The following is a 25,841-nucleotide window of genomic DNA, read 5'->3' on the forward strand; positions in this document are numbered from 1 at the left end:
ACCAGCCTGGACAGCATACCCAGACCCCATCTCTACAAAAAAAAAAAAAAAAAAAAATATGTTTTTTTGAGGCAGAGTCTCGCTTTGTTGCCCAGACTGGAGTGCAGTGGCACAATCTTGGCTCACTGCAACCTCTGCCTCTCGGGTTTAAGCAATTCTCCCACCTCAACCTCCCATGTAGCTGGGATTACAGGTGCCCACCACCACGCCCGCTAATTTTTGTATTTTTAGTAGAGATGGGGTTTCACCATGTTGGCCAGGCTAATCTTGAACTCCTGACCTCAAATGATCCGCCCGCCTCAGCCTCCCAAAGTGCTGGATTACAGGTGAGAGCCACCTCGGGTGGCCTCTACAAAATAATTTTGAAAATTAGCCAGGCATTGAGACTTGGCAGAGTGTGAGGCAAAAAATAAAATAAATAAAAAATACCTAGGTGTGGTGATGCACACCTGTAGTCCCAGCTACTCAGGAAGCTGAGGCAGGAGGATCACTTGAGCCCAAGAGGTTGGAGCCACAGTGAGCTATGATCATGCCACTGTACTCCAGCCTGGGCATCAGGACAAGACCCTGTCTCTAAAACTAAATTAAATAATAAATAAATATAAGAATCCCCTTGGCTGCTACGTGGAGAATGGACCTAGGGGAAGGGCGAGAGTGGAAGCAGAGAAACCAGTGAGGATCTGCCGCAACAGTCCAGGTAGATGCTGGAGGCCGGGGTGTGGGTGGAGATGGGAACAGCTGGCAGATGTATGTAGTGGGTAGATCGGACGGGACTTGCTGATGGGTGTACATGGTGGGTGGCGGAGGGAAAAATGAAGAATGACTATATCCAGCAGTGCAGCAGGTGTACGTCGTCCAGGAGTTAACTCCGGGCACGGGGACGAATGCTACAGGGGAGGCAGGGTGCTCCTGTCCAACTGTGGCCGACCCTGGGGCAGAAGATTGTTAAGGCCGGGCACAGTGGCTCACGCATGTGATACCAACACTTTAGGAGGCTAAGGAGCTCAAGACCGCCATAGCAACATAGCAAGATCTCTGTCTCCACAAAAATATTGAACAATTAGCCGGGAGTAGTGGCGCGCGCCTGTAGTCTCAGCTACTCGGGAGGCTGAGGTGGGAAGATCGCTTGAGCCCAGGAGTTCGAGGATGCAGTGAGCTACGATCGCACCACTGCACTCCAGCCTGGGCGACAGAGCGAGACCCTGTTTCTTAAAAAAAAAAAGTTTAGAACACGAAAAATCAAGGCTTCCTCAACTGAAAACCACTTTCTCTTGTGCCGCCACCTTGACTGGATCTCAGGCCAAACCCCAACCCGCTCCAACCCTTTACCCCTAATTCCCGGCCCCATAGAGCCCCGAGCGCGGCGGGCGAGCATCTACTCACGAACTGGCTCCTGCGGCCTCTCCGAAATCCCAGGAGCATGCTTGCAGCGCGAGGAGAATGGACCGGGGGCTGGACTCATCAGTAGATCTATCCACAGCCAAGGACCACTCCCTAAAGCCCGCCGCAGGCCCAGCCCCTCACGCTTTCTCTTCGCAATGGACTTTGCAGCAACCACGTCGGCCATTGGCTCAGCTCGGCCCTCGACCAATCAGAGCTAAGGTTACTTCCACACCGGTCGTTCTTGGCAACCAGCGGATTCCCGTTCAAATCCCCGCCAGGGCGGAAACGTCCGCCCTATCCGTTCTCTTATTGGTCAGGTTAGACGTCCATTTCTGACGCCACAGCCTATCCGGCGCCGCGGGAGGCAGAGGGCGGGCTGGATGAAGGACTGGGCGAGCACCGAGGGCGTGAACCCGGAAGTGGCGCGGCAGCCAGTAACATGATCTCTAGACTGGGACGCCGGGATTCCTGCCGGCTGTATTCGGGCCTTGGACTGGACTGAGGAGCCACGGTGCGGATCTAGCTGGGGTATCAGGGGTTAGGCACGTGATGAAAATGAAGGACGCGGACACCAGGACAGGAATCTCCTGGTTCTTAGAGAATTTATTTCGCCACAAATAATTGGCAAACGGGATCTCACTGTATTGCCCAGGCTGGTCTCGAACTCCTGGGCACAAGCGATCCTCACGCCTCAGCCTCGCCTGGTGTTGGGATTACAGACGTGAGCTACCATGCCCAGCCCAGGATTCTTTTAAAACTTAAATCTGATCGTGCTTCTGGCCTTATTGGAATCCAGTGCCATTACCACCTCCACCACCACACATCCCCTCTCCAGCCACCCTGGCCTTCATTCAGGCCTTTGTGTTTTCTTATTAGTAATTAAAAAGGGAATCTTATTTGACAGTTCTTTGACAAATAATTCAGTCTGCAGAGGGGATCCTGCCCCAGAGGCCCCGGCTTGGAGTGGAATGCAGGGCCGTGTGCGGGAGAGCCTGTTCAAGTGCCGCCTGGCTTTTCCCTCCTTAGGTGGAGACCATCCATGGAAAAGAACCCCCCTGAGGATACGGGCCCCGTGCACGTGCCTTTGGGGCATATTGTGGCCAATGAGAAATGGCGCGGGTCACAGCTGGCGCAGGAGATGCAAGGTCGGTGGGCTGCCCTCTGCCAGCCCTTTCCTCCCCTGACATATTAAAAAAAAAAAAATCTGCCTATTATTGCCATCTTTTCATCCAAAGCTCATGGAACTCATTTTCTCCTCTGTATTTTAAGGGAAAATTAAGCTCATTTTCGAGGATGGCTTGACACCAGACTTTTATCTGTCGAACAGATGCTGCATTCTTTATGTCACCGAAGCTGATTTGGTGGCAGGAAATGGCTACAGAAAGAGGCTTGTTCGGGTTAGAAATGTAAGTATTAGGCTGGGTGCCGTGGCTCACGCCTGTAATCCCAGCACTTTGGGAGGCCAAGGTGGGTGGATCATCTGAGGTCAGTAGTTGGAGACCAGCCCAGCCAACATGGTGAAACCCTGTCTCTGCTAAAAATACAAAAATTAGCTGAGTATGGTGGCGCACGCCTGCAATCCCAGCTACTAGGGAGGCTGAGACGGGAGAATTGCTTGAGCCTGGGAGGCAGAGGCTGTAGTGAGCCGAGATCATGCCACTGCACTCCAGCCTGGGCGACAGAGTGAGATTCCAACTCAAAAAACAAAAAACAAAAACAAAAAAGAAATGTAAGTATTGGATTAAAGAAACTCAAACATTGATTTGTCTCACCCCACCCTTCCCTCCATCCCTTGGTATCATTTATTTAAAATCATTGGCCAGGTCAGGCATGAAGTGATAGCATTCTTAACCTGAAAAGCAATTTGGTTGCAAAATGATTTACTGTCTTTTTTCCTTTCAAGTCCAATAATCTTAAAGGAATTGTAGTCGTTGAAAAAACCCGGATGAGTGAACAATACTTCCCAGCCCTACAGAAGTTTACTGTGCTGGACCTTGGAATGGTCCTGCTTCCAGTGGCCAGCCAGATGGAAGCATCCTGCCTCGTCATCCAGTTGGTGAGTACCGATTCCTACACCTTCATGGTAGTCCTGTCCTCATGGACACTCAGCTGCCCTCCAGAAGCAACCATCAATCCAATCTATGTCATTCTCTGAGTTGGTTTATAAAATCTCTTTGAGGAATTTAAATGTGGAAGCTGCCTCTGCAGTCAGCTCAGCTTGTCACTCACTCTAGGCAAGTGTATCACAAAGTATACAAGTTGGAGACCTGATTTTAGATTCTCAGGTGTGATGGCTCCATCAGTCATTATCCTGCCCTTTCGCTGGTGAAAATGTCAACTAGAGGCCAGGCATGATGGCTCACGCCTGTAATCCCAGCACTTTGGGAGGCTGAGGCGGGAGGATCACTTGAGGCCAGGAGTTCGAGACCAGCCTGGCCAACATGGCAAAACCCTGTCTCTACTAAAAATACAAAAATTAGCTGGGCGTGGTGGCGGGTGCGTGTAATCCTAGCTACTCAGGAGGCTGAGGCAGGAGAATCACCTGAACTCAGGAGGCGGAGGTTGCAGTGAGTGGAGATGCTCCATTGCCCTCCAGCCTGAGCAACAGGAGTGAAACTTGGTCTCAAAAAAAAAAAAAGAAAGAAAGAAAATGTCAACTAGAAGCTGCTTTGTCTCATCCCGTGTTTTTGTTTAGCATCAGCACCTTGTGCAAGTTTTTTTTTCCTTTTTTTTTGAGGCGGAGTCTCGCTCTGTCCTGCAGGCCGGAGTGCAGTGGCACAATCTTGGCTCACTGCCGTCTCCACCTCCTGGGTTCAAGCCATTCTTCTGCCTCAGCCTCCCGAGTAGCTGGGACTACAGGCACGCACCACCACACCCGGCTAATTTTTGTATTTTTAGTAGACAGGGTTTCACCATATTGGCCAGGCTGGTCTCAAACTCCTGACCTCATGATCCGCCCACCTTGGCCACCCAAAGTGCTGGGATTACAGGTGTGAGCCACCACACCTGGCCAGTTTTTTTTTTTTTTTTTAGTTAGGGTCTTGCTCTGTCATTCCGGCTGGAGTGCAGTGGCGCAATCTTGGCTCACTGCCACCTTTGCCTCCTGGGTTCAAGCGATTCTCCTGCCTCAGCCTCCCTAGTAGCTGGGATTACAGGCACCCACCACCATGCCTGGCTAATTTTTGTATTTTTAGTAGAGATAAGAGTTTCACCATGTTGGCCGGGCTAGTCTCAAACTCCTGACCTCAGGTGATCTACCTGCCTCGGCCTCCCAAAGTTCTGGGCCACCGCACCAGCCAACACATTTTTTTTTTTTTATTTTGAGATGGAGTTTCGCTCTTGTTGCTCAGGTTGGAGTGCAATGACGCAGTCTCGGCTCACTGCAACCTCCTCCTCCTGAGTTCAAGTGATTCTCCTGCCTCAGCCTCCCGAGTACCTGGAATTACAGGTGCCCGCCACCACACCCAGCTAATTTGTATTTTTAGTAGAGACGGGGTTTCTCCATGCTGGTCAGGCTGGTCTCCAACTCCCAACCTCAGGTGATGCGCCCGCCTCAGCCTTCCAAAGTGCTGGGATTACAGGCGTGAGCCATCGTGCCTGGCCGCCAACAATTATTTTTAAAATCAGTTTAGTAGCTTACACCTCTGATCCCAGCATGGGGAACATCAATTGTGTGTGTGTATGTGTGTGTGTGTGTGTTGTGTTTTTGTTTTTTTCACTTTTATTTTCTTTGTTATGTGTGTGTTGTTTTTAAATCACCCCCTCTGATATGGAGCTAGAGTTGAGAGCCACATTGGAGATGCAAGCAGCCATGAATGGTTCACAGATCCCCCTCTACCATATCCCTTGCGTCACCGTTCCTAACTTTCCTTGATATAACGCTGTTGTCTGCCTTAGTATAACCACCACTAACTACACACCAGGTTTCTCCTTTGAGGCAGGCTTCCTGCAGCTCCTGCGTGAAGTAGGCCTAGTTTAGGTGTAGCCATCATTTAATCCTGCACAACTGAAATGTTTCTTAATGGACCATCAGAAAGTGTTTGAATTCCTCAGTGTGTTTTTCTAAACATTCTGAAAACGCACGTTTCTGTAAATTATTAATGTCTTAACTCCTTAATGTGGTTCACCTTTCAATAATTTTACTGATGTCTGAGAAATTATATTCATTATATATGAAAACATTTGTTCCCATAAGTCAAGCTGAGCCAAATGGAAAAACATAATTTCTACAAAACATATTTTAAGAAAATGGCCAGTCCTCCAGAGGGCGCTCACGTGCTGTTGCTTTCATTGCGGTTCAGGTTCAAGAGCAAACAAAAGAGCCCAGTAAGAACCCTCTTCTCAGGAAGAAACGGGCCCTGCTGCTCTCTGAGCCTTCGCTCCTTCGAACCGTGCAGCAGATCCCAGGAGTTGGAAAAGTTAAAGCTCCCCTTCTCCTCCAGAAGTTTCCAAGCATCCAGCAACTGAGTAATGCTTCCATTGGGGAACTGGAGCAGGTGGTCGGACAAGCAGTGGCACAGCAGATCCATGCCTTCTTCACACAGCCCAGGTGAGGGCTGGCCTCGGGGCCACGGCATCTTCTCCCGAGACCACAAACACCAGGATCTTGTTTTCAGCTTTAAAAACCAAGAGAATGGGCCGGGAGCAGTGGCTCACGCCTGTAATCTCAGCACTTTGGGAGGCTGAAGACAGCGGATCATCTGAGGTCAGGAGTTCAAGACCAGCCTGGCCAACATGGAGAAACCCTGTCTCTACTAAAAATAGGAACAATTAGCCAGGCATGGTGACAGGTGCCTGTAATCCCAGCTACTTGGGAGGCCGAGGCATGAGAATCACTTGAACCCGGGAGGCAGAGGTTGCAGTGAGCCAAGATCATGCCACTGCACTCCAGCCTGGGTGCCACAGCGAGACCCTGTCTCTAAAAAAAAAAAAAGCCCGGGCGCAGTGGCTCACACCTGTAATCCCAGCACTTTGGGAGGCTGAGGCGAGCAGATCACAAGGTCAGGAGAAGATTGAGACCAACCTGGCAAACACAGTGAAATCCTGTCTGTACTAAAAATACAAAAAATTAGCCGGGCGTGGTGGTGGGCCCCTGTAGTCCCAGCTGCTCCTGAGGCTGAGGCAGGAGAATGGCGTGAACCCGGGAGGCGGAGCTTGCAGTGAGCCAAGATCGTGAGCACTCCAGCCTGGGCGACAGAGCGAGACTCCGTCTCAAAGAAAACAACAACAAAAAAAAAAATGAGAAAAAGGATTTCCTCTAGCAGCAACTAGTGAAAGATGAGGCGAGGCCTGAATGGAGCCTGTGGGTTGTCCTGCCTTAGCGTCTGAGTTCAGCTTGTGAAGTTAGTGGGCCGCAGAGGGCACTGCCTTCATTCTGCTAAGATGAAAAGGGCTGGTGGGATCTTCGCAAGAGAGTCAGGGACTCACTCAACAAAAAGCCAGTTAGGGCCGATTTTAATGTGCGACCTTGACCTGCATCTGTCATGGAAAGTGCCTTCTAAAAAGCTTCAGTGGTGGATGTGACCATCTGAAGGAAACAAATGTACAAGGAAGCACTGCGAATCCTAAGCCCTGTGTTCCTGGAGTTTGACCTGCTGTTCATCAGCTTTGGCCTTCATGTACCTGTACTGCGGAGGGCTGCTTCCAATGTAAATAAATAACTGCGAAACAGTTCCTTCCTCCTTTCCTTTGTTCCTCCCTCCCCGCCTGCCTTTTTTTTTGGCAGATGTACAATTTGTTTATAATCACTGCGTATGTCTTCTGCACACAGAAAGTATGGAGTCTGAAGTTCCCACTTAAAGTTGAAAACTCGACGGCCAGGCACAGTGGCTTACACCTGTAATCCCAGCACTTTGGGAGGCCAAGGGGGGTGAATCACAAGGTCAGGAGATCCAGACCATCCTGGCCAACATGGTGAAGCCCTGTCTCTACTAAAAATACAAAAATTAGCTGGGTGTGGTGGCACACACCTGCAATCCCTGCTACTCGGGAGGCTGAGGCACGAGAATCGCTTGAACCCGGGAGGTGGAGGTTGCAGTGGGCCAAGATTGCACCACTGCGCTCCAGCCTGGACAACAGAGTGAGACTCCATCTCAAAAAAAAAAAAAAAATTTAAAGTTGAAAAGTCAATGTGCATGAGGCAGAACAGGCTGTGTTTGTATATGGAAGGCCCAACAATGGGAGGATACAAGAAAATGATGGCAGCAGTTGCATCCAGTGAGGGAACCAGGGGCTGGGGATCAAAAGGTACAAATTGCCCATTCAAAAAATAGACACAGGCCAGGCACAGTGGCTCACACCTGTAGTCCCAGCACTTTGGGAGGCTGAGGTGGGAGGATTGCTTGAGTCCAGGATTTCGAGATCAGCCTGGGCAACATGGCAAGACCCCATCTCTACAAAAACATTAAAAAATTAGCCAGGCGTGGCAGCTCATGCCTGTAGTCCCAGCTACTCAGGAGGGTGAGGTGGGGGGATTGCTTGAGCCTGGAAGGTTGAGGCTGCAGTGAGCCACGATTGCACCACTGTCCTCCTGCCTGGGTGACAAAGCGAGACCCTGTCTCGAAAAAAAGACAAAAACAAAAAATAAGCACAAAGATGCCATCTGTCTTAGAAAATACTAAGATAATTTGACAGCTCTTTAAGTTCTGCTTTGTGAAATGTTAGTAACTAAAAAAATCAAAACATTAGAAACTCTGTGCATTGGGGAGAAACAATTTGAAAGAGGAGGGAATGAAAAGTAAAAAGAAATATTAACTCAGGTAAATGAATATGTTTATTTAAATATTTATACAAACATGGCCCTAGGAGCAACAGATACATTTTCCCAAAGGTGGTTGCTTCCTTTAAGATATTGCACAATAGAAAATAAACTCTTGTTAATCCTTAAAATTAGTCTTCAATGCTATGTATTTTAGCTATGTAACTTGTACTGTGTCAACAGTGAACCTTATTAGATTCACGGTGTCATCCAACTTATAGCAAGATAAAAATCAATCAGTAAGAATGTCATTTTAAAAAGTAAAATACTGGGACGGGCATGGTGGCTCATGCCTGTAATCCCAGCACTTTGGGAGGCTGAGGTGCGTGGATCATTTGAGGTCAGGATTTCGAAACCAGCCTGGCCAACATGGTGAAACCTCACCTCTCCTAAAAATACAAAAATCAGCCAGGCATGCTGGAGGGCACCTGTAGTCCCAGCTACTTGGGAGGCTGAGGTAGGAGAATCGCTTGATCCCAGGGGGTAGAGGTTGCATTGAGCTGAGATCGCACCACTGCACTCCAGCCTGGGCAACAGAGCAAGACTCTATCTCAAACAAAAAAAAAAGTCAAATAGAGCTTTAAACCTGAATCATTTACATCTTTACTTTATAAAATGTAAAACTACTTTTTTACCCAAGACTTAAAATATAGAATTATGTAACTTCTACTTTAAACAAAATGAAAAATGTTTTGAGTATCAAATAGTATATTATCTACCTTGTAGACAGCATCTTCATCTAACACTGCCAGTGTTAGCAATTCTTAAATGACATCAAACTAGAAGAAAAGCTGCTCCTACATTGTTTTTATTTAATAAGACAAATTTGGCACTAGACTTTTTCTAGAAATAGCATTCATAGTATATCGATATAATAGTAACATCTTGTTTTAGGTTAATGAATTCCTATTAGGAAGCAGCACTTTGGAACAGTTTTTAGTGACATTAATTCTATCATTATAGTCCTCTGACCTGCCTTAATTCCAGGATCATCTGAATTCTAGGTTAAGGAAGGATTATTAGCCAAACCTGGAAACAACTACAAATTGTACTAATATAGGCAACCCCAATTTAATAGTGACTAAAAGTCATAATTGTCACCATTAAAAATAGCTGTATTTCATATCTTCAACACTATTCTATTTACAATACTTTATATAATAAATAACGTACAGCAGTATAGTAACATGCCTCAAAAAAGTTCTTTTTTCACTAACTCGTGGAGGTTTCTTGGTTACTTTCCTTCATAAAAACACATCAAATGTGAGTTTACACTATGAGAAAAACAGAATTTGAGAATAGATAGATATTTTCCATTATGGCACAAACGTTTAAGGCCGAGTCAGCACCGAACATGTTCGGGGCCTGAACGTGTTTGTTTCTTCACATTAGTACCAAGAACTGTCTGAGTTGAGAAGGCTGAAAGGGGAGGGCAGCTTCTTCTTGACCTGAGGCCGTGCAGCCCCGACCGATGGGAGGCACAAGGTGCTGGCTGACTTCTGTCTGTTCTTGTTGGTGCCCCAACTCAGGAAGGAAAGCTTCTTGGAGATTTTCTTGGTTTTATCAGTTTTGTCGTCATCATCAATGGCTAAGCAGATCATGGAGTATGTTTTCTGCATTCCCACGGAGTATGTGGCACTCTTATTATGCTGCACATAGAAAAATAAGAAAAAGGGCGTCAGGCATCATCAAGATAGATGATAAAAAGTACGAAGTTTGGCCAGTCGCGGTGGCTCACACCTGTAATCCCAACACTCTGGGAGGCTGAGGAAGGCGGATCACTTGAGGTCAGGAGTTCAAGACCAGCCTGGCCAACATGGTGAAACCCCATCTCTACTAAAATACCAAAATTAACCAGGTGTGGTGGTAGATGTCTGTAGTCCCAGCTGCTTGGGAGGCTGGGCACGAGAATCACTTGAACCCGGGAGATGAAGGTTGCAGTGAGCTGGGATCACACCACTGCACTCCAACCTGGGTGACAGAGCAGGACTCTGTCTCCAAAAAATAAATTAAACAGACATAATTCGGAAACTCAGGTGACCAATGCTTATATAGAATTAGGTTCTTAAAACAAGGACAAACTTTTTTTCTTTTTTGAGACAGGGTCTTGCTATGTTGCCCAGGCTGGTCTTGAACTCCTGGGCTCAAGTGATCTTCCTGCCTTGGCCTCCTGAGTAGCTGGGGCTCTAGGTGTGCGCCACCAGGTCCAACAAGGATAATTGTTTGTTTGTTTTTTATTTTTATTTTTTTTTTAAGACGGAGTCTCACCCTGTCACCCAGGCTGGAGTGCAATGGCATAATTTCAGCTCACTGCAAGCGCCGCCTCCCGGGTTCACGCCATTCTCTTGCCTCAGCCTCTCCGAGTAGCTGGGACTACAGACGCCTGCCACCACACCTGGCTAATTTTTTGTATTTTTAGTAGAGATGGGGTTTCACCGTGGTCTCGATCTCCTGACCTCGTGATCCGCCCGCCTCGGCCTCCCAAAGTGGTGGAATTACAAGCATGAGCCACCGCGCCGGGCCCAGCAAGGATAATTTTTAAGGAATGTACTCAATAGTAACAATTTAAGCTTAGGAGTCATAACTCACATTTTAAGGTTGTTCTTCTGTTTGAGAAAGTAATAATACTAATAGTCACGAATATGAAAGTACAGGGTGGGGCGTGGTGGCTCACAACTACAGTCCCAGCTACCTGGGAGGCTTAGAGGGGAGGATTGCTTGAGCCCAGGAGGTTGAGGCTATAGTGAGCTGTGACTATGCCACTGCACTCCAACCTGGGCGACAGAGTGAGACCTCTGTCTCAAAAAAAAAAAAAAAAAAGGGTGGGGGGGAGGGAAGAGGGGAAAGGAAGGAAAGAGGGGAAGGAAAGGGAAGAGGAGAAGGGAAGGGAAGAAAAAAAAAAAAAAGAATATGCAGTGAGTAATAGGTCTCCCTGTCACCTGGGCTTCTAGGCCCTCCATGTTATACTTCTAGAGATGATGTGCATGTACTGGTATTTCTATATGTACATAAGTATATTACCATTCATTTTCTTAAAAGGAATATACTACACTATTCTATACCTTATTTTCTTCTTTTTTTTTCTTTTTCTTTTTTTCTTTTTTAAGACGGAGTCTCGCTCTGTTGCCCAGGCTGGAGTGCCATTTTCATCATTTTCAAGTGTAGAGTTCAGTGGCATTAACTACATTCACATCATTATGCTCCACTGCCACCATCCATCTCTAAAACTTTTTCATCTTCCTCAGCTGAAACTTTGTACCATTAAACACTCTCTACTATTAACTTTCAAAGAATCATGTAGGATTCAAACTGGAAATCTAAGGAAGCTTGCTTTCTGAAGACTTCCACATGGGCTATCACCAGCTTCTAAGGTTTGCCTAACATTGAGATTGTTTAGTTCGCCACATGTTTATTGATGGTCTACTATGTTCTGGCACTAAAATTAGGCATACAATATATCGCTGCAATAGTTAAGGATGTTGTTCCTAATATAAACCCTAAGAGGGGCTGGGCACAGTGTCTCACACCTGTAATCCCAACACTTTGGGAGGCTGAGGTGGGCGGATCACTTGAGGCCAGGAGTTCAAGACCATCGTGGCCAACATGGTGAAACCCCATCTACTAAAAATACAAAAATTAGCCAGGTGTGGTGGCGCACACCTGTAATCCCAGCTACTCAGGAGCTGAGGCAGAAGAATCACTTGAACCCAGGAGGCGGAGGTTGCAGTGAGCCAAGATCATGCCACTGCACTCCAGCCTGGGCGATGGAGTGAGACTCTATCGCAAAAATAAATAAATAAATAAATAAATAAAATAAACCCTCAGAGGAATCTGAGTTATGCAGCAATAAAGTAGGGGGTACTTCGAGCCCCTAAGGATGGAGATGCCTTTTCCTTTTCTGGAAGACTGACCACTAACTCCACCATGTTTTACGGAGCACACACAATGTCATTTAAAACAATAATAAAACGAATAATCCTGGAGACAGATGTGAGGCCTGAAAGCATTTCCCAACCCTCAGCTGCTCAAAGTCCATTGTGTATCAAAACCACTGCCTTATAAATACCCTCAGTTCTCTTCCATCTGCCCCCAGCAATGTTAACTCGCTCATCTCCACCCTCTGCCTCTCTTAGGGCCTGTATCTGAAAGGTTGTGCATTGCTGGAGGACACTCACCAAGGCTTCCCTTGGAATTCTAACCTGACCCCAAACCTCTAATAGGCACCCATTTCCTGGCACTCCTGTGTGACCCTAGTAATTTCATTTCCTTTTCTCCTGCATACTTGTTTCTTATCTTTGCTCTCCTCCTGAAGCCACTCACGCACCCTCCTGAAATCCCTGCCGTATACTTCATGGCATCCGTCCCCCAAGACCAAGCCCTTCTGTGTGCCTGGATCCCATTCCCTCTCTCCTCCGGGCACCCTTGCCTCCTAGATCTCTACACACACACACACACACACACTCCTGCACACACACACACACACACTCCTGCAATGCATACCATCACATTCTTTGAAAAGCCTTTCTTGGCCAGGCACGGTGGCTCACGCCTGTAATCCCAGCACTTTGGGAGGCCAAGGCGGGCGGATCACAAGGTCAGGAGATTGAGACCATCCTGGCTAACACAGTGAAACCCCGTCTCTACTAAAAATACAAAAAATTAGCCAGGCATGGTGGCGGGCACCTGTAGTCCCAGCTACTCGGGAGGCTGAGGCAGGAGAATGGCGTGAACCAGGAGGTAGAGCTTGCAGTGAGCTGAGATAGCGCCATTCACTGCATTCCAGCCTGGGTGACAGAGCGAGACTCTGTCTCAAAAAAAAAAAAATAAATAAATAAATAAAGCCTTTCTTGACCCTATTCCCCTCCAGGTCCACCCCAGTATCATACCCCCACACACTCTCTCTCACTCCTGCCATGTGTACCACTACTTTCTTTGAAAAGCCTTTTTTTTTGAGACAGAGTCTTGCTGTCACCAGGCTGGAGTGCAGTGGCCCAGTCTTGGCTCACTGCAACCTCCACCTCCATGTTCAAGCAATTCTCCTGCCTCAGCCTCCCAAGTAGCTGGGATTACAGGCACATGCCACCACGCCCAGATAATTTTTGTATTTTTAGTAGAGACGGGGTTTCATCATGTTGGCCAGGTTGTCTTGAACTTCTGGCCTCAAGTGATCCACCTGCCTCAGCCTCCCAAAGTGCTGGGATTATAGGCGTGAGCCACTGTGCCCAGCTCCATTTACTATTTCTTTCCCCGCCACCCACTCCTCACTCAAATCCACCTGGGGTCCTCCTCTAGAACTCTTAGGGCTTTACAGAGCACAGTTTAAAACCACTGTGTAGGCCTAACTCTTCCATCCTCTGGATGAGAAAACCGAGGCCCAGGGAGGGTATGAACGTGCTGAAGGTTACACAGCTTGTGAACAGCAGTCAGGGCCTAATTCCAGAGCTTGATTCCAAGCTTAGATTTGTTCAACTAGGGATCCCCACTGTAGTCAAGAGGGTAGCCAAGGGCAGCAGGTCATCAGTTCAGTCAGAGTGCTAGGCTAAATGTTCTCTTTATTTGATTTTGTTTGAAAGGCTCAGTCGCTAAAAACAGTGCTTGGCTGTCATTATCTAAAATCCTTATCATAAAAATTAATAGACAAAAATAATTTTTTTAAATTATTTTTAAAAAGCCAGGGGCTGGGCATGGTGGCTCACTCCTGTAATCCCGGCACTTTTGGGAGGCCAAGGCAGGCCGATCACCAGAGGCCAGGAGTTTAAGAACAGCCTGGCCAATATGGTGAAACCCCGCCTCTACTAAAAATACAAAAATTAGCCAGGCATCGTGGTGGGTGCCTGTAATCCCAGCTACTTGGGAGGCTTTGGCAGGAGAACTGCTTGAACCCGGGAGGCAGAGGTTGCAGTGAGCCAAGATTGCACCACTGCACTCCAGCCTGGATGAAATGAGCAAGACTCTAACTCCAAAAAAAAAAAAAAAAAAAAAAAAAAAAAAAGAGCCAGGTACAGTGGCTCACGCCTGTAATCCCAACTATTCGGGAGGCTGATTCAAGAGGGTCTCTTGAGGCTAGGAATTCAAGATTAGCTTGGATAACTTAGTTAGACCCCGTCACTACAAAATTAATTAAATAAAGGACAAAAGGAAATTACTTTTGGCCTGGTACAGTGGCTCATTCCTGTAATCCTAACACTTTGGGAGGCGGAGGCAGGAAGATTGCTTAAGCCCAGGAGTTTGGGACCAGGCTGGGCAACAAAATGAGACTGTCACTACAAAAAAATTAAAAATTAGCTGGGTATAGTGGTACACGCCTGTAGTCCCAGCTATTTGGAAGGATCTTTTTTTTTTTTTTTTTTTGAGATGGAATCTCCCTCTCTTGCCCAGGCTGGAGTGCAGTGGCACAATCTCGGCTCACTGCAACCTCTGCCTCCTAGATTCAAGCAATTCCCCTGCCTTGGCCTCCCAAGTAGCGGGGATTATAGGCACCCGCCACCACCACACCCAGGGTTTCACCATGTTGACCAGGCTGGTCTCGAATTCCTGACCTCAGGTGATGAGAAGGGAGGATCTTTTGAGCCCTAGAACTCGAGGCTGTAGTGAGCTATGATTGCACTATTGCACTCCAACCTGGGCAACTGAGTGAGACCCTGTCTCAAAACAAACAAAAAAACAACAACAAAAGAAATTATTTGGCCGAGCATGCTGGCTCATGCCTGTAATCCCAGCACTTTGGGAGGCAAGGTAGGCGGACTGCTTGAGCTTAGAAGTTAGAGAACAGCTAGGGCAACACGGTGAAGCCCCGTCTCTACAAAAAATATGAAAAATTAGCTGGGTGTGGTGTTGCATGCCTGTAGTCCTAGCTACTCAGGAAGCAGAGGTGGGGGGATCACTTAAGCCCAAGAGTAAAGGCCACAGTGAGCTGAGATCACGCCAGGGCAAGGAGAGTGAGACCCTGTCTCAAAACAAAAAACACACTTTTTTTTTTCTAGACAGGGTCTTACTCTGTCGCCCCGGCTGGAGTACAGTGGCGCAATCTCGGCTCACTGCAACCTCTGCCTCCCAGGCTCAAGCGATTCTCATGCCTCAGCCTCCCATGTAGCTGGGATTGCAGGCATGCACCACCACATCCCGCTAATTTTTGTATTTTTAGTAGAGACAGGGTTTTGCCATGTTGGCCAGGATGGTCTCGAACTTCTGGCTTCAAGTGATTCGCCCGCCTCGGCCTCCCAAAGTGCTAGGATTATAGAAGTGAACCACTGTGCCCAGCCTAAAAACATTATTTTTTAAAAAATTAAAGAGGTCCTGCTGGGTGAAAACAATAAACATCATGATCATAGTTATCATCATTATAATGCCTGTTGTGAATTGAAATGTAGCTCATGTTTGGCCCTCTTGTAAGGGCTTTATGTAAACTCAGTTTATCCTGAGGCTCACAGCTATTCCCTGACTTGCTGAAGGTCACACAACTGGTGGTGGAAAGCCAGGATACACATCTAGACTGTCTGCGTGCAGAACCCTTGCTTTCAGCTACTACAGCAGCCCCTTCCTTGGACTGGTGTAAAGATGTCACAGGCTTGAAAGTCAAGCCTTTGTACCTCTCACAGGGGGGGCAGGGCATGCCCCATAAACTCAGGCCTCTGCTGACGGGGTCCCTACTCCAACCTTCAGTGTGTGGCTCGGCTCTTTTCTCTAACCTCCTTTTGGACAAACTTCTTTTCTGTTTCTGCTGGGGACCTTAATCACTTGTCCAGAAACTCCATGGATTTTGTCCCTAAAAATATAATTTCTTATGATCCCTTCTCCCAAGATGCTCTGAGTCCCTTGACTTTATCTTCTTTTAAAATTTGAAGTATGTCTGGTGCAGTGGCTCACACCTGTAATCCCAGTACTTTGGGAGGCCAAGGTGGATGGATCACAAGGTCAGGAGTTCGAGACCAGCCTGACCAACATGGTGAAACCCTGTCTCCACTAAAAATACAAAAATTAGCCAGGCATAGTGGTGTCTGCCTATAATCCCAGCCACTCGGGAAGCTGAGGCAGGAGAATCACTTGAATCCGGGAGGTGGAGCTTGCAGTGAGCCGAGATCATGCCACTGCACTCCAGCCTGGGCGATAGTGCGAGACTCCGTCTCAAAAAAAAAAAAAAAATTTTTTTTGAGATATAATTCAGATACATGCATAAAATTAACCATTTTAATACCCTTCTGTGGCTTTTATTTATTATTTTTATTTTTGAGACATGACACCCAGGCTGGAGTGCAGTGGTACAATCACAGCTCACTGCAGCCCCAACCTCCCTGGGCTCAAGTGATCCTCCTGCCTCAGCCTCCCAAGCAGCTGGGACCACAGGCATGCGCCACCATGCCTCTCTAATTTTTTTTATTTTTTGTAGAGACAAGGTCTTGCCATGTTGCCTAGGCTGGTCTCGAACTCCTGGGCTCAAGCGAACATACTGCCTCAGCCTCTCAAAGTGCTGGAATTACAGGTGTGAGCCAGCATGCCAAGACATCAGTGATTTTTAGTATATTCACAAAGTTAGGTGACCATCACTACTACCTAATTTCAGAACATTTCCATCCCCCGAAAAAGAAACCTTCTACCTTATGACCCTTCAGCAGTCCCTCCCCACTCCCATTGCCCAGCCCCAGCACCATCTACTTTCTGTCTCTGGATTTGCCTATGCTGAGCATTTCATATCCATGGACTCAAAATCCATTGGCTCTCTGGCCCTCTCTCAACTGACTTCTGTTGCCACCTCTCCACCAAAGTGTCTTTTCATCCTGCTGCCAAATACAACAGGCACAGCTAAGCCGACCTCATTCTCCACCTCTCAACTGCATTCAATGCAACCCATCACTCTCTCACTGCAAAGCTTTCTCCTCTTAATTTGAGAAGCTCCTTTCCTCTGACATCTCTGAACTCTCCTCCATTTTCTTTGCACTTGCTTCTCTTCCAACTGATCTCTAAATGTTTAGCCCTCAGCCCTAGCCCCCTTGCAGGGAGCTGCATTTTGTCTCACAGCCTCAAATACCATCCCTGTGCAATGATTCTCAAATATTTATTTCTAGCTCTGATTTCTTCCTCGAACTAAAGACTTCACATCCAATCTCCTCCTTTATGCTTACGTCTGACCACTAATAGCATCTGAAACATTCAAAACACGACTCTTGATTTTTCTCTCCTTCACCTCCCTCACACCCATTACCCATCATTATGAAAAATAACCAGGCCAGGCATGGTGGCTCATGCCTGTAATCCCAATACTTTGGGAGGCAGAGGAGGGAGGATCGCTTAAGGCCAGGAGTTTGAGGCCAACCTTGGCAATATATCAAGGCCCCATCTCTACCAAAAAAAATTTACAATAGATAGATAAACAAATTAGCCAGGCATAGTGGTACACACCTGTAGTTCCAGCTACTCGGGAGGCTGAGGCAAAAGGATTGCCTGAGCCCAGGAAGTCAAGGCTACAGTGAGCTATGATTGCACCACTGCATTCCAGCCAAGCAACAGAGTGAGACCCTGTCTCAAAAAACAACAACAACAACAAAAAAAAAAAACAACAACAGAAAAAAGAAATTAAAGGTAGAAAAATAACCACTACCCATGAGATTGATCAAGCCAGAAACTGAGGCCTCACCTCCCTGTCCACTGTCTCCTTTACACAAATCATCCACAAATCCCCCATCAGCTCTACCTCCAAACTATGTCCCAGGGACACTCAGGTCTCTCCAACTCTACAGCCACCCCCATCACCTCAGCCACTAACGTCACCAGCCTGGACAACTGCCATGGCCAGTCTCTGGCAGCAGACGCCCTTCTAAAACAAACATCACACCACGCCGTTCGCCTTCTGAAAAGGCCCAGTGGCTTCCAAGCTCCCACCACTGCCGCCAAGGCCTCCTTCCTACCTCACTTCCCATGCCCCCTTCCTTGTCCTGGTGCTCTTGCCAAAAGGCCTTCTTTTTGCCTCTCTGGTAGGAGAAGCTTATTCTGCTGCAGGTGCTCTGTACCTGTAAGTGCCCCTGCCCAGAAGGCCTTTCTTGTCCCTCTGCAACTGGCTCGAACCTCCTGGTCACTCTCATGTCTGTTTCAGCCCTGCCTAGATAGAGCCTCGCCCGCTCCCCAGTCATTCCACCCCATTACAGGTCTTTTTTCCTTTACAGCACTTATCAAAATCCTGACCATTTATTTGCTGACTTAGTGCCAGCTTCGTGGCGGTGGGGGGGGTGCAGGGACCTTATCTATGTAATGTAAACTGGCGCTCTGACACCTAAGAGAGTGTCTGGCACCCAAATGATCCTCAATCAATATTTGTTGAATGAATAAATAAGTGTTGTTACAGAGGGAAGGTCGAGGGTACGTCATTAAGTGTGGCAAAGTACAGAGGAGAACGTCATTAAGTGTGGCATGAATCCTAGCACTTGGGGAAAATTTTAGGGTTTTTTTGCAGACAAGAGTCTCACTCTGTTGCCCAGGCTGGAGTGCAATGGAACGATCTCCGCTCACTGCAACCTCCACCTTCCGGGTTCAAACCATTCTCCTGCCTCAGCCTCCTGAGTAGCTGGGGTTACAAGCGTGCACCACCACGCCCAGCTAATTTTTATATTTTCAGTAGAGACAGGGTTTGCCTTGTTGGTCAGGCTGGTCTTGAACTCCTGACTTCAAGCAATCTGCCCACCTCAGCCTCCAAAAGTACTCAGATTACAAGCATGAGCACCGTGCCTGGCCTCACGTGGGAAAATTAAAGGCGGTAACTGTGTAGGTGAACTTGAAGAGACTCAAATGCTTCCCAAATCTCCCAGGACATGGCTGACACTGCCTCTAGGGCGTACAGAGGGATTGTCTTAACTTTCACAGGTTGTCTTAAGCTCTTCTGTACTATTAGAAATTTTTTTTGTTTTTTTTTTCACTATGAGTATGTATTACTTTTGTAATTAAATAATTTGATCAGAAAAATAGATCAGTTGATTATTTTATCTACAGGATATTTTTAAAAGTTTGCTAGCAGGGTGCAGTGGCTCACGCCTGTAATCCCAGCACTTTGGGAGGCCAAGGTGAGAGGATGGCTTGAGCCCAGGAGTTCAAGACCAGCCTTGGCAACATAGCGAGAACCTCTCTACAAAAAACAAAGAATGGGCCGGGCACGGTGGCTCACGCCTGTAATTCCAGCACTCTGGGAGGCTCAGGCGGGTGGATCATGAGGTCAGGAGATCAAGACCATCCTGGCTAACACAGTGAGACCCCGTCTCTACTAAAAATACAAAAAATTAGCCGGGCGTGGTGGTGGGCGCCTGTAGTCCCAGCTACTTGGGAAGCTGAGGCAAGAGAATGGCGTGAACCCGGGAGGCAGAGCTTGCAGTGAGCCGAGATTGCACCACTGCACTCCAGCCTGGGCGACAGAGCGAGACTCCATCTCAAAAAAAAAAAATAAATAAAATAAAATGAATAAATAAATAAATAAAGAATGAGCCAGGGGTGGTAGTGGGTGCCTATAATTCCAGCTGCTTGTGTGGCTGAGGTGGGAGAATCACTTTAGCCCAGGAGATAGAGGCTGCAGTAAGCCATGATCATACCACTGCAAACCAGCCTGAGCAATAGGGCAAGACCCTGTCTTTAAAAAGAAAAAGTTTGCCAATTTTCTCTTTGACCCAAGGTGAGCACACTACAGTGATTACAAGCCTGGGAGTCTAGTCATTTGTACCATGTTACACAGGCAGCAGACAGAGGGTCTGGTAAACACCTCTGGGGCTGAACTCATGCAGATTTCACTCCACGCCACTACTGACTGCCCAGGGAGGTGTCAGCGCTCACCATGGATGATGTGGAGTCCAGGAGGCTCACGACTTTCATCTCGATCTCGTCCTCGCCAAAGCTCTTCAGCAGCTTCATAACCTCACTCACCGTCAGCCACTTACAATCCACAAGCTGAATGGAGACAATATAATCTCCTTCCCGGGCTCCTGCCACCTGAAAAAGTATTGTTGAAAATAAGTCAACGTTTTGTTTGCTCAAATCCTTGAATCAGTCCCCATTAACAAAATAGGTATTTGCATAAGTTCGCATCAAGAAAGCAAAAATTCGCTTTGGGTGGGTGAGACGGGTAGATCACTTGAGGTCAGTAGTTCAAGACCAGCCTGTACAACATGGTGAAACCCATCTCTACTAAAAATACAAAAATCAGCCAGGTGTGGTGGTGGGCACCTGTAGTCCTAGCTATCTGGGAGGAGGCTGAGGCAGGATAATTGCTTGAACCCGGGAGGCAGACATTGCAGTAAGCCGAGATCATGCCACTGCTCTCCAGCCTGGGTGCAATTTAAAAAAAAAAAAAAAAAAAAGCCATAATTGGCCAGGCACAGTGGCTCACGCCTGTAATACTAGCACTCTGGGAGGCCAAGGCAGACAGAATACTTGAGGCCAGGAGTTTTGAGACCAGCCTGGCCAACATGGCAAAACCCCGTTTCTACTAAAAATACAAAAATTAGGCCGGGCCAGGTGGCTCACACTTGTAATCCCAGCACTTTGGGAGGCGAGGTGGGCGGCTCACGAGATCAGGAGATCGAGACCATCCTGGCTAACATGGTGAAACCCCGTCTCTACTAAAAACACACAAAAAATTAGCTGGGCATAGTGGCACACATCGGTAATCCCAGCTACTCAGCAACCTGAGGCAGGAGAATTACTTGAACCCAGGAAGTGGAGGTTGCAGTGAACCAAGATCGCGCCACTGCACTCCAGCCTGGGCGACAGAGCGAGACTGCGTCTCAAAAAACAAAAACAAAAACTAAAATTAGCTGAGTGTGGTGGCACATGCCTGTAATCCCAGCTACTCAGGAAGCTCAGACAGGAGAATCACTTGAACCCAGGAAGCAGAAGCTGCAGTGAGCCCTGAGATCGCGCCACTGTACGATCGCAACTCACTGCAGCCTCCACCTCCCAACATCTAAAAGAAACTAAAAACAAAAAACAAATGAAAAAAAGACAGTAAAAATTAATCCTTTTCTTTTAGGGAATGTAGCACCCATGAGGCCTTTCACATCAAGTCAGGCTTTTGACATGGGTGAACCCACCCTAAATTCAATCACCCAGATATCTGTGTTTGCTGCCAACCAAGAAAAGCATGTGCTTACCGAGGCAGAGCAGTAAGGATCCAGGAAATGAACCTGAACGGGGGCATTCCCTCTCAAGGTGAACCCCAAGTCCCCTTCTTCTGCGGTGAAGCAGATGCTTCGAGGAGGCGTCCAGCGCTTGTTAGCCGAAAACACAGATAAGGGGCCCTTTGGAAGAGAGCATCGTTAGGTGTAGGATTTGAAGGCTGGATCAGACGTTTGAAAGCTAAAGGGAATTTTGCCTGCTGTCCTTGAAGATCTCACTTGGCCTTGCTCAGGGACAAATGACACATCTGGGGGCATACATGCTACAGCAGTCATGCGAGAACCTGGAAAGCCATCTTCTCAAACACACCCAATATATTTTCAATAAAATTATCTTTTAGACATTGTATTAATTATCTTTTTCTTTTTTTTTTTTTGAGACATTGTCTCGCTCTGTCACCCAGGCTAGAGTGTGGTGGTGTGATCTCGGCTCACTGCAGCCTCTGCCTCCCGGGTTCAAGCAATTCTCCTGAGTAGCTGGAATTATAGGTGCGAACCACCATGCCTGGCTAATTTTTGTATTTTTAGCAGAGATGGGGTTTCACCATGTTGGCCAGGCTGGTCTCAAACTCCTGACCTCAGGTGATGCGCCTGCCTCAGCCTCCCAAAGTGCTGGGATTAAAGGCGTGAGCCACTGCACCCGGCCAAAATTATCTTAAATAAAATCTCTAATATAAACAATTTAAGACCAGGCATGTCATGCCTGTAATCCTAAGCACTTTGTGTGACCAAGGCAGAAGGATCGCTTGAGGCCAGGGGTTTGAGACCAGCCTGGGCAACATAGTGGGAACCATTCTCTACTAAAAACATAAAAGAATTAGCCAGGCATGGTGGTGCATGCCTAAGGTTCCATCTACTCAGGCTGCTGAGGCAGGAGGACTTCTTGAGCCCAGCAGTTCGAGGCTGCAGTGAACTATGATTGTGCCACTGCACTCCAGCCTGGATGAAAACAGAGTTAGACCCTGTCTAAAAAAAAAAAAAGGAAAAAAAAATCTCAGGCCAGGCACAGTGGCTCATACCTGTAATACCAGCACTCTGGGATGCCTAGGCAGGAGGATGGTTTGAGCCCAGGAGTTTGAGACCAGCCTAGGCAACATAGCAAGACCCCATCTCTACAAGAAATAAAAATTAGTTGGACGTGGTGGTGTGTGCCTGTAGTCCCATCTACTAGGATAGCTAAGGCGGGAGGATACCTTGAGCCCAGAAGGTTCAGGCTGCAGTGAGCTATGATCATGCCACTGTAATCCAGCCTAGGTGACACAGTGAGACCATGTCTCTAAAAAAAAATTTAAAAATATTAAAAAAAATTTTAAATAGACAATACCTAAAAACTACTTTTAAAATATGCTATGGGGCTGGGCACAGTGGCTCAGGCCTGTAATCCCAGCACTTTGGGAGGCCGAGGTGAGCAGATCACTGGAGCCCAGGAGTTCAAGATCAGCCTGGCCAACATGGTGAAACCCCGTCTCTACTAAAAATACAAAATTAGCTGAGCGTAGTGGCACAGGCCTGTAATCCCAACTACTCAGGAGGCTGAAGCTGGAGAATCACTTGAACCTGGGAGGCAGAGGCTGCAGTGAGCCGACATCACGCCACTACACTCCAGCCTGGGCAACAGAGTGAAACTCTGTCTCAAAAAACAAATAAATAAAAATAAATGAATAAAATAAAATATGCTATGGTCTGAATGTTTGTACCCTCCCAAAGTTGGTATATTAAAATATTAAAATTTTATTAATATTTATTAAAATTTAAAATGTATATTAAAATCATCAATGTAATTATTAGGAAGTGGGGCCTCTCGAGAGGTGATTCAGTCTTGGGGTGGAGCCCTCAAGAATGGGATATATGCTTTTAAAACAGGCCCAAGGGAGCTCATCACCTTTTCTGCTATGAGGACACAGGTAGAAGGCCCCACCTATAAACCAGAACATGGGCCTTCAGCAGATACCGAATCTGCCCATACCTTGGTTTTGGACTTCCCAGCCTCCAGAACTGAGAAATATATTTCTGCTGTTCATAAGCCCCCCAGTTTGAGGCATTTTGTTATAGCAGCCCACATGGACTAAGACACCATACTCGCCAAAGTGAAGAGCTGTCCCCTTAGGTCATTTATGTAGAGAGCATTCAACATACCAGCTTCTGGAAGAAGTCCGTGACTGTCAGCTTGGAGAACTGGGGCAATATAATGTCAACCTCTTGCTCAGTTTTAGCTAGAATAGAGGATTAGAAATGGGAGGATAAATGTTTCTGTAATTGAAAGTGATCCTTATAGCCCAGTGTTGTGGCTCACGCCTGTAATCCTAGCATTTTGGGAGGCCGAGGCAGGTGGATCACTTGAGGCCAGAAGTTCAAGACCAGCCTGGCCAGCATGGTGAAACCCCGCCTCTATTAAAAATACAAAAATTAGCCAGGTATGGTGGCAGGCGACTGTAATCTAAGTTACTTGGGAGGCTGAGGCAGGAGAATCACTTGAACCCAGGAGGCAGAGGTTGCCCCGTGAGTTGAAGTCATGCCACTGCACTCCAGCCTGGGTGACAGAGTAAGACTCCGGGGGGGAAAAAAAAAAAAAAGAATGTGATCCTTGGGAAGGAGACAGTACAGAGCTTTTTCTTAGTCACACATCCTTCCCCTTGGTTTAGACAAGTAGTACAAGACGATGGAACACAGCTCAACCCCCGACCTAGGGTGAACTCTACCTTCCATTTGGGTACCTCCTGTGAGCCATAGGAGGTATAACTCGTTCCTGAGCTGGGACCAAGGAGTGATAACCAGACACATTCCCATGGAGTTTCCTGATACTTAAGGGGCTTAGTGGGCTTCTCTGGCACTCATAAAACCCTAATGAGGAGGCTGGGCACGGTGGCTAATGCTTGTAATCCCAGCACTTTGGGAGGCCACGGTGGGAGGATCATCTGAGGTCAAGAGTTCAAGACCGGCCTGGCCAACAAGATGAAACCACATCTCTACTAAAAATACAAAAACTTAGCCAGGCGTGGTGGCACGCGCCTGTAGTCCCAGCTACTTGGGAGGCTGAGGCTTGAACCAGGGAGGCAGAGGTTGCAGTGAGCTGAGATCACGCCACTGCATTCCAGCCTGGGTGACAAGAGTGAAACAAACTCTCAAAAACAAACAAAAAACCTATTGAGAAGTCATCTGTGTTTCAAGTGTTGTTGTTAAGGAAGTTCTATGCCTCACTGGGCACAGTCCTGGGATACTGTGCTTTCTGTTTTCATCATTATTACTATTTTGAGACAGGGTATCGTTCTGTTGCCCAAGCTGGAGTGCAGTGGTGCGATCACAGCTCTCTTGCAGCTTGACCTCCAGGACTCAAATGATTCTCCTGCCTCAGCCTCCCAAGTAGCTGGAACTATAGGTATGTACCACCATACCTGATGAATTTTTTAAAATTTTTTATAGAGATGGGGTCTCACTATGTTGCCCAGGCTGGTCTCAAACTCCTGAGCTCAAGTAACCCTCCTGCCTCAGCCTCCCAAAGTGCTGAGATTACAGGTTTGAGCCACCGTGGTTGACCTTTTCATTATTAATGTGGTATGGGGATTTCCCAGTGAAAAGCAGGTTTGGCAAATCATGACCATTGACAGCTACATACCCCCACCAGCATCTTCACAGCAGGCTCAGACTACCCTTAACATAAGGCTGGTCAATTTCTAACAAAGGATCCCAGGGCAGGCTGATTCTACACGAGAACAAACAGCATAAAAAGTGTATCTAGGCCAGGTGTGGTGGCTTACCCTGGTAATCCCAGCACTTTGGGAGGCCAAGGCAGGCGGATCACTTGAGGTCAGGAGTTCGAGACCAGCCTGGCCAACATGGTAAAACCCCATCTCTACTAAAAATACAAAAATTAGCTGGGTATGGTGGTGGGCGCTTATAATCCCAGCTACTCGGGAGGCTGAGGCAGAAGAATCACTTGAACCCGGAAAGCAGAGGTTGCAGTGAGCCGAGATCACGCCACTGCACTCCAGCCTGGGCAACAGAGCGAGACTCCATCTCAAAAAGAAAAGAGAACTCCAGGGCAAAAGCAGCACCTCGGCCCCTGCCCTGTGCAGCCCTCCCAGTGCCAAGCACACAGCAAGGGCTTGCTCAACCCCCAAAGGCCAGGCGTGCTCTTTCCGTGGCACAGGCACCCCCACAGAGGGCACACAGTCTAGGTTACTCACCAACAACACTGGGGGCGTCGATCAGGTTCAGCAGGTCATCATCCTCCTGGTGCTGGGTGTATGTGAGCCGGGAGCGTTCCTGTGCCGCACACAGCACCTTCTGTAGCACCTCAATGCTCCGCAGCTTCTTGCAGAGGCTGGCCTCCCGCACCGACTCCTCGTGATGAGCCATGGCTCTGCACAGGTGGGACTTCCCTGCAGACGGAAGCCAGCACCCACGTGACTTGCAGATCCACCAAGCAGAGCATAAGGGCCCAAGGGGCAGTCCAAGAGGTTGGACCTTCTCTTTTCTAAAGGATCTGCCTGTATAGCTAGAGCCTGTGATACCCTACCTTGTTTTAACCTGAGTGACTGTCTCCTAGCAGAGAGAGC

General features: G+C 47.6%; 3 protein-coding genes across 9 annotated transcripts in view; 1 reads left to right on the forward strand and 2 right to left on the reverse strand.

Moving 5' to 3' along the window:
* Window positions 1–1,535, reverse strand: part of CEP89 (centrosomal protein 89) — a 102,577-nt gene extending 101,042 nt beyond the window's left edge. The window contains exon 1 of one of the 3 annotated variants that reach the window (XM_055237103.2): window positions 1,384–1,535. In XM_055237103.2, the coding sequence (XP_055093078.1) occupies window positions 1,384–1,422 (39 nt within the window). In that variant the 5' untranslated portion in view covers window positions 1,423–1,535. The remainder of the gene's footprint in view (window positions 1–1,383) is intronic. The other 2 variants (XM_055237105.2, XM_055237107.2) reach the window with 2 other exon arrangements.
* A 255-nt stretch (window positions 1,536–1,790) lies between these two features.
* FAAP24 (FA core complex associated protein 24) lies at window positions 1,791–7,053 on the forward strand. 4 transcript variants are annotated; one of them, XM_055237119.2, is made up of 5 exons: window positions 1,791–1,894; window positions 2,410–2,528; window positions 2,653–2,789; window positions 3,287–3,439; window positions 5,685–7,053. In XM_055237119.2, exons 2-5 carry the CDS (start codon window positions 2,423–2,425, stop codon window positions 5,934–5,936), a joined length of 648 nt encoding a protein of 215 aa, XP_055093094.1. In that variant the 5' UTR covers window positions 1,791–1,894; window positions 2,410–2,422; the 3' UTR covers window positions 5,937–7,053. The 4 variants fall into 4 exon arrangements, with proteins under 4 accessions (XP_055093094.1, XP_063470187.1, XP_055093093.1 ...); XM_063614117.1 differs by having other exon boundaries at window positions 2,711–2,789; XM_055237118.2 differs by having other exon boundaries at window positions 1,822–1,911.
* Window positions 7,054–8,137: 1,084 nt separating this feature from the next.
* The window catches only part of RHPN2 (rhophilin Rho GTPase binding protein 2), a 106,944-nt gene continuing 89,240 nt past the window's right edge, over window positions 8,138–25,841 (reverse strand). For both annotated transcript variants that reach the window (XM_063614060.1, XM_055237111.2), the window contains 5 exons: window positions 25,470–25,664; window positions 23,422–23,498; window positions 21,262–21,408; window positions 19,946–20,101; window positions 8,138–9,789 (listed from right to left, as the gene is read on the reverse strand). In XM_063614060.1, the coding sequence (XP_063470130.1) occupies window positions 9,529–9,789; window positions 19,946–20,101; window positions 21,262–21,408; window positions 23,422–23,498; window positions 25,470–25,664 (836 nt within the window). In that variant the 3' untranslated portion in view covers window positions 8,138–9,528. The remainder of the gene's footprint in view (window positions 9,790–19,945; window positions 20,102–21,261; window positions 21,409–23,421; window positions 23,499–25,469; window positions 25,665–25,841) is intronic.

The sequence above is a fragment of the Symphalangus syndactylus genome, chromosome 13 (genome assembly GCF_028878055.3).
Source record: "Symphalangus syndactylus isolate Jambi chromosome 13, NHGRI_mSymSyn1-v2.1_pri, whole genome shotgun sequence".
Lineage (NCBI taxonomy): Eukaryota > Metazoa > Chordata > Mammalia > Primates > Hylobatidae > Symphalangus > Symphalangus syndactylus.

Coding starts and splice junctions, on each gene's coding strand:
- FAAP24 (XM_055237119.2), top strand. CDS start 2,423: ATGGAAAAGAACCCCCCTGAGGATACGGGCCCCGTGCACGTGCCTTTG. Junction 2,790..3,286: donor GGCTTGTTCGGGTTAGAAAT/GTAAGTATTAGG, acceptor TTTCCTTTCAAG/TCCAATAATCTTAAAGGAAT. Junction 3,440..5,684: donor CCTGCCTCGTCATCCAGTTG/GTGAGTACCGAT, acceptor ATTGCGGTTCAG/GTTCAAGAGCAAACAAAAGA.